The following is a 7404-nucleotide window of genomic DNA, read 5'->3' on the forward strand; positions in this document are numbered from 1 at the left end:
GGAGAAGGAGGGGGGAGGGGGGCTTAGCAGCCTGGCATTTGGGGAGTGGGTCTGGAGGCTCCTCCTCCAGGGGGACCGCCTTCCCAGCGGGGCTGGGAGGGGGGCTCCTGGGAAAGGGCGGGGTTGCAAGCCCCTTTCTCCTGCAGGAGTCCCGGTTTTCAGAGACCCTTTTGGATTCGTCTCCTGGGGGCCCGAAGGACCCTTCCCCCTTGTGGAAGAGGGAGGGACCGCTGGGGAGGGGCAGCGGAAGCCCCTGTAACCAGGATTTCTCCTTTTCAGTCCTTGGGGCTCCTGATTTCCATCCTCAAAAACCTCTGTTTGTCCGGAGACCGAGAGACCCGTAGTCCTCAACTTACAACCGTTTATTTAGTGGCCATTTAACGTACCGTTGCCCTGGAAAAAAAACGATTAAAACTTAAGAAATTAAGACTAACACAACTGTTGCAGCATCCTGGCGGTCATGTCATCAAAATTCGGATGCTTGGCGACTGACTCTTAGTTATCATGGTCGCAGCATCCGATGTGTGTGTGTGTGTGTGTGACGTGATCTTCGTTCATGTGACGACCTGACCAGCAGAGTCCACGGGGTGGAGGGGGAAGCCGGACTCTCTTAATGACCGTTCTACTAACTGGACAGTTGCAGTGATTGGCTTAACAGCGGTGGCGGGAAAGGTGGTAAAATGGGGCGAGATTCACTTGGACCAATGTTTCACTTAGCAACGGTGGTCGTAAGTCGAGGATTACCTGTAGTTGGGAAGAGTCCAGGCTGGAGGGGCGGAGGGCCCAGGCCGTGACATACGGGGGGCGGGGGTTCCAACTCAGGGCGGTCTTTGGGGCTCCCCCGCAGGCAGCATGGCCAAGCGGCTGAACCAGATCGGGGTGGAGAACACGGAGGAGAACCGGCGTCTCTACCGCCAGATCCTCTTCAGCGCCGACAGCCGGGTCCAGAAGTGCATCGGGGGGGTCATCTTCTTCCACGAGACCCTCTACCAGAAGGCCGACGACGGCACCCCCTTCATGGAGATGGTCCGGGACAAGGGCCTCGTGGTGGGCATTAAGGTGACTGCCCAGCCTCCCCACCCCAGCTCCTGAAAAGATGGGGAGCCTCCCCCCCTTCTGCCTCGCTTGGCCTGAAGACCCTGCCCGGAGTTGGGGGGGGCAGCAGTGCCGAATGAGGGACGTCGGAGTGGCGGTTCTGAGTTCGGATCCTGGAGACGGGGTTTGGGGATGGCTGGGAAGCACCTTCCATGCCCCCAATAGGTAGCCGTCAATGGTAGCCATAACAGAGGCAGAGGGGGCCCTGGGGGGGTCTCCTAGTCCACCTGATTTCCACAGGGAGTCGGCAGCCCCCCCCCCGAGCTCAGGCAGCCGGCTGTGGATTTAGCGCCCGCCTGCTCTTCTGAAGCCCAGGGGGGAGGGGGGGAAGCCCACCCGGTTGTCCAGTCAGACAGAAAGGTCACCGGTCTGGGATGGGAAGAGCCGCGGGGTCCCTGGTGCTCTCTGAGGTGGGTGGTGGTCTTGCGGACGTTTCATGACCCGACTAGGGAACGTCATCAGTGCTGCAAGAAGATGGGGCTCGCTCCCCTCCCTCGCACTCACGACGTCCCCTAGTTGGGTCATAAAATGTCTGCAAGGAAACCCCCCAGCTGAGAGAGCACGGGGGGGGCTCCTTCGTTTCAACCCTGAGCTACAAATATTCTCCTTTATCAGAGAAGCCCCCCCCCGTTTGCCTTCCAGAGCGATCTTGCAAAATTGCCCTTTGGGTGCCGCAGGCTGAACCCCCTTCCCTTCAGAGTGGAGTCAGGGCTCTGCTCACCCCCCCCCCCAGGCAGGAGGAGCCCACCTGCTCCCCCCCCCCGCATCAGCCCCGTCATCTCCTCCGTGGGGGTCCTGGGGGGGGCTGCAGCCCTAAGCAGTCTCTGCTTCCTTCCCAGGTGGATAAAGGGGTGGTGCCCCTGGCCGGCACGGATGGAGAAACCACCACCCAAGGTAGGGGCCGAGGCCGGGGGGGGGGGAAGCCCCTCACTTGAAACCTGTGTGTGGTCGGATCAGGCCTTGGCCTGCCTAAGGTGTGCGTGGAGTGCTGCAGTGTTGCCTTGCGTTTCCTCCCGTTTCCTCCCTCCCTCCCTCCCTTTTCTTCTTTCCTTCCTCCCTCCCTCTACGTCACCTTCCTCCCTCCCTTTTTCCTCCCTCCCTCCCTCCCTCTTCGTTTCCTCCCTTCCTTCCTTCCTTCCTTCCTTCCTTCCTTCCTCCCTCCCTCCCTCCCTCCCTCCCTCCCTCTCCCTTTTCCTCCCTCCCTCCCTCTTTTTCCTCCCTCCCTCCCTCCCTCCCTCCCTCCCTCTCCCTTTTCCTCCCTCCCTCCCTCTTTTTCCTCCCTCCCTCCCTCCCTCCCTCTCTCTTTTTCCTCCCTCCCTCCCTCCCTCCCTCCCTCTCCCTTTTCCTCCCTCCCTCCCTCTTTTTCCTCCCTCCCTCCCTCCCTCTTCACCACCTTCCTTCCTTCCTTCCTTCCTTCCTTCCTTCCTTCCTTCCTTCCTCCCTCCCTCCCTCCCTCCCTCTTCGTTACCTTCCTTCCTCCCTTCCTTTTTTTTCTTCCTGCCTGCCTGCCTTCCCCTTCGCTACCTCCCTTCCTCCCTATCTCCCTCTTTCCTTCCTTCCTTCCTTCCTTCCTCCCTCCCTCTCCCTTTTTCCTCCCTCCCTCCCTCTTTGCTACCTACCTTCCTCCCTCTCCCTTTTCCTCCCTCCCTCCCTCCCTCCCTCCCTCTCCCTTTTCCTCCCTCCCTCTTTTTCCTCCCTCCCTCCCTCCCTCTCTCTTTTTCCTCCCTCCCTCCCTCCCTCCCTCCCTCTCCCTTTTCCTCCCTCCCTCCCTCTTTTTCCTCCCTCCCTCCCTCCCTCCCTCTCCCTTTTCCTCCCTCCCTCCCTCTTTTTCCTCCCTCCCTCCCTCCCTCTCTCTTTTTCCTCCCTCCCTCCCTCCCTCCCTCTCCCTTTTCCTCCTTCCCTCCCTCTTTTTCCTCCCTCCCTCCCTCTCTCTTTTTCCTCCCTCCCTCCCTCCCTCCCTCCCTCTCCCTTTTCCTCCCTCCCTCCCTCTTTTTCCTCCCTCCCTCCCTCCCTCCCTCTCCCTTTTCCTCCCTCTCTCCCTCCCTCCCTCCCTCCCTCTCCCTTTTCCTCCCTCCCTCCCTCCCCCAGGGCTGGATGGGCTGGCCGAGCGCTGTGCCCAGTACAAGAGAGATGGCGCAGACTTTGCCAAGTGGCGCTGTGTGCTGAAGATCAGCGAGAACACCCCCTCCAGCCTGGCCATCCTGGAGAACGCCAACGTGCTCGCCCGCTATGCCAGCGTCTGCCAGCAGGTGAGCCAGCTGCCGGCCTGCCCCTCCGCTCTGGCTTTGGGACGGGCCTCTGGCCTCCGCCGGGGCCTCAGTGCTGGGCTTGGCTCTCCCCGCAGAACGGCATTGTGCCCATCGTGGAGCCGGAGATCCTGCCAGACGGGGAGCACGACCTGAAGCGGTGCCAGTACGTGACTGAGAAGGTACTCTGGGTTGTGCGGGCGGGTGTAGGGTGGGTGGGCTGGCAAGGGGAACAAGGGAGAGCAGGGATAACTGAGTTGGGTGACTTTGAGCCTTCTGTCCTCTGGCCCAGTCATCTGGGGGGGGGGGGTTGGGGGGAAGGATAAACGGAAGGGAGGCACCTTCCATGATGTTGCTCTGAGTTCTGAGGATGTGGATTTAGCCAACGTGCAGTTCTATAAAGCAGAGAGTAAAATGCCAACAAGGCTGAACCCTTCGGTCATTTATTGCACAGAAGCCGGATTAAAAATTGGGCTTCACTGGAAGCATTTTGGTGACATTCCTTTAATTACCTGGGGGGGAGGGCCTTTCATGGGCCTTGTTCCCTTGGTGGCCGGTCCCTTGGAGGGCCTTGACCAGCCTGGCTCTGGCCCTCTGCCCAGGTCCTGGCTGCCGTCTACAAGGCCCTGAGCGACCACCACATCTACCTGGAAGGGTCCCTGCTGAAGCCCAACATGGTGACCCCCGGCCACGCCTGCCCCACCAAGTACAGACCCGAAGAGATTGCCATGGCCACCGTCACCGCCCTACGCCGGACTGTCCCGCCTGCCGTGCCAGGTAAGGTCACCTCCAGGTAAGCTCCCACGCGGGCACCCCTCCCGAGAAAGCAGCCCGTCTTAGGAGCTTCCCCTTGAGGATCGGGCCCAGGCGAGGAGGCACCGGAGAAGCCAGAATTGGCTCCAAGTTCAGGCAGTCCTTGACTTACAACCGTTCCTTTAGTGACCATTTAACAACGCCCTGAAAAAGTGACTTACGGCCGTTTTCACACTTAACGACCATTCCAGCGTCCCTGCAGTCACAGGACCACAATTCAGAGCGCTTGGCCACTGACTCGTATTTATGACGGTTGCAATGTCCCGAGATTCAGGTTCTCTTGTCGCCTTCTAACTTAACGACAGCAGTGACTCGCTTAAGGACGGTGACAAAAAAGGCCGCAAAACGGGGCAAAACTCACTTAACTGTTTGGGGCTCCGTTGCGCTCGTACAACGAGGACTAGCTGTATTATGAGCCCAAGATTTTGCCACAGGCCTTCTGGTTCAAATCCCCGGAACTCGCTGCCACAGGATGAATTGGCAGCTGCCAACTCCGATGCCTGGAAGGGGCCGCGATAAATCCAGGGAGGCTGAGAGCCTCGTGGCTCACCAGATGTTGTCCAGATGCAGCTGCCAGGTCTGGCCAGATCCTACTGGACACTTCGAATCCCCAGCAAGGACTGGCCAGGTCCAGAGATGCTTCTGGACCAATGGGGTCTCCAACCTTGGCCACTGGAAGACTCGTGGTCTTCAACTCCCAGAATTCCCCAGCCAGCTGGCTGGGGAATTCTGGGAGTTGAAGTCCACGAGTCTTCCAGTGGCCAAGGTTGGAGACCCCCGCAGTCCAGAGTCCTGGGGTTGCAGCTCTTCTCTCGGCCCCTTCAGGAATCACCTTCCTGTCCGGTGGCCAGAGCGAGGAGGAGGCCTCCCTCAACCTCAACGCCATCAACAACTGCCCGCTGCCCCGGCCGTGGGCCCTGACCTTCTCCTACGGCCGGGCGCTGCAAGCCCCTCGGCCCTCAATGCCTGGCGGGGCCAGCGGGAGAACGAGGAGCTGGCCACCGAGGAGTTCCTCAAGCGAGCGGAGGTGGGTGACCTGGGAGATCGGGGGGGGGAAAGAGGGGTGTGCCCCCCTGCCCAGGAAGGGGGGGTTCCTAATTGGGGCCCCTGACTCTTTCTGGGGTGCCCAACTGTCATCAGGGCAGAACCAAAGCGGGTGGCCATTTGCAAAAGGCTGGCCCTTGTGGGGAGGGCCCCCAAGAGGTGGTGTGGCCCCCTCCCCAATGTCCCTCTCCGTCTTGCAGGTCAACGGTCAAGCAGCCCTGGGCAAGTACGAAGGCAGCGATGACGGCTCCGGGGCAGCTGGACAATCTCTCTATGTGGCCGACCACGCCTACTAGCCCGGGCTGAGGTCTCGGGCCCCTGGCACCCCCCCCACACTGCTTTTCATCCCCCCCCCATCCGTTACTCCCGGGCTTTTTCTAGCGTAGCCGTGACAGCAGCAAAATAGGCAGAGGAGGCTCTTACGCTGGGCGGGGGAGGGGGGAATGTGAGTCCTGCAAGTGAAGGGAGACTGGAGGAGAGCCCAGGCCTCCCTCGCAGGGTGGGTGTGAGCACGAAAGGCCCAGCAAGGATGCAAAGTTGATCGATGCCTCTAGAATAAAAAGTCTCCATACTTGGCCACTTTTAAGACTTGCGGACTTCAGCTCCCGGAGTCCCGTACTCAAAAAGGTTTGCGGACTTCAACTCCCAGAATGCTCTAGTGTCTAGTCAACTTTAAGACTCGTGGTCCTCTGGGAGTTGAAGTCCACGAGTCTTAAAGTTGTCCAGCTGGAGATCCCTGCGTAGGGAAAGGTTTTGTGTCACCGCACGGAGGAGGTGGGGGCGAATCCATTGCAGGGGTCTCCTCCACAGAGGAATGAGATGGGGGGGGGGGGGTGCAGGAGATTTGGGGTCATTGCTGTGGTCCTCTCTACACCCCCCCCCCCACCGACTCTCCTGCCTTCCGTTTCTTTTGAGGACCAATAACCAGCCCTGTGTGGCTCCGCACTGTGGATTGTGGCTTTGTGGCACAGCCTTTCTCCCCTTCCCCGCAGCAGCCTGGCCAGGGGGAGGGAGGGGGGGGCGCATGGCCGCTCAACACTGCCCGTGTGCCCGCTCTCGGCACCCGATGTACCAGTAGCCTCCCGACTAATAAACGAGTAGAGGTTCCATCACAGTTTTGCCTCTGGTTTTTCCTTCTCCTGGCGCAAAATGTCCGAAGGGCTCAGCTCTAGCCAGGGAAAAGCGGGCAACCAGCGCACAGGATGGGGTGACCGGACCTGGGGGTGCTGGGGCGTGGGGACCCCTCCCAGAGGTTGGGGGGTTGGGGGGACGAAGAGTCAGTTTGAGGGGTCTCCCAGGACTCCTCCCAATCCAGTGCTTCTTCACCTTGGCACCTTTAAGATGGTGGATTTCAACTCCCAGAATTCCCCAGCCAGCCTTGTCTGTCTGTCTGTCTGTCTATCTATCTATCTACCTACCTACCTACCTACCTACCTATCTACTTACCTACCTACCTAACCTACCTACCTACCTACCTTACCTACCTACCTATCTATCTACCTACCTACCTAACCTACCTACCTACCTAACCTACCTACCTAACCTACCTACCTACCTACCTACCTACCTAACCTACCTACCTACCTACCTACCTAACCTACCTACCTACCTAACCTACCTACCTACCTACCTAACCTACCTACCTACCTACCTACCTACCTACCTAACCTACCTACCTACCTACCTACCTACCTACCTACCTACCTACCTATCTATCTATCTATCTATCTATCTATCTATCTATCTATCTATCTGGTTCCCAGATTTCATTTATTCATTTATTTGTTCAATTTCTATGTATGTCAGTTTCTATTTATTTGGTTTCTATTTATTCATGGAATTCCTGTAGCCACCCAATTTCAATCAATGAGTCCAGCTGGGCGTCTTACGGTCCCCAAAGTATAAAAACGATGAAAAACATTTTAAGCACAAAAGGAAACCACCCAAAATAAATGCGTGCAGCAGCGGAGATACTCGGCCGGTGAACACGAAATCCCAGCAACGGGACCCTCAGCACAACGGGGGTTTTAACAGCCGGGTTTTTAAATAAAGCTTTGCTAAAGGTCGGCGGGGTTGGGGGAGTTCTAGGGAGGATTTTTTTTAAAAAAAAACTGGTTTTGTTCTTTTTATTGCTTTATAATATTTTTTTAGTTTTCAATTGTAATATATTGCAAGGCCCTGCCTCGGCTGATTCCTGGCAGCCTTT

The 7404-nt window shown here is 58.2% G+C and overlaps 1 protein-coding gene across 1 annotated transcript; it reads left to right on the forward strand.

The window, feature by feature from the left end:
- Positions 1-683: 683 nt before the first annotated feature.
- On the forward strand, positions 684-6278 carry ALDOC (aldolase, fructose-bisphosphate C). Its single transcript, XM_083379848.1, is given in 8 exon segments — positions 684-1059; positions 1935-1989; positions 3184-3344; positions 3440-3523; positions 3944-4118; positions 4980-5104; positions 5107-5181; positions 5399-6278. Coding segments are annotated over 8 exon segments (978 nt in total). The 5' UTR covers positions 684-852; the 3' UTR covers positions 5495-6278.
- The last annotated feature ends 1126 nt before the right edge of the window (positions 6279-7404 follow it).

Source organism: Vipera ursinii, assembly GCF_947247035.1.
Source record: "Vipera ursinii genome assembly, chromosome: 1".
Lineage (NCBI taxonomy): Eukaryota > Metazoa > Chordata > Lepidosauria > Squamata > Viperidae > Vipera > Vipera ursinii.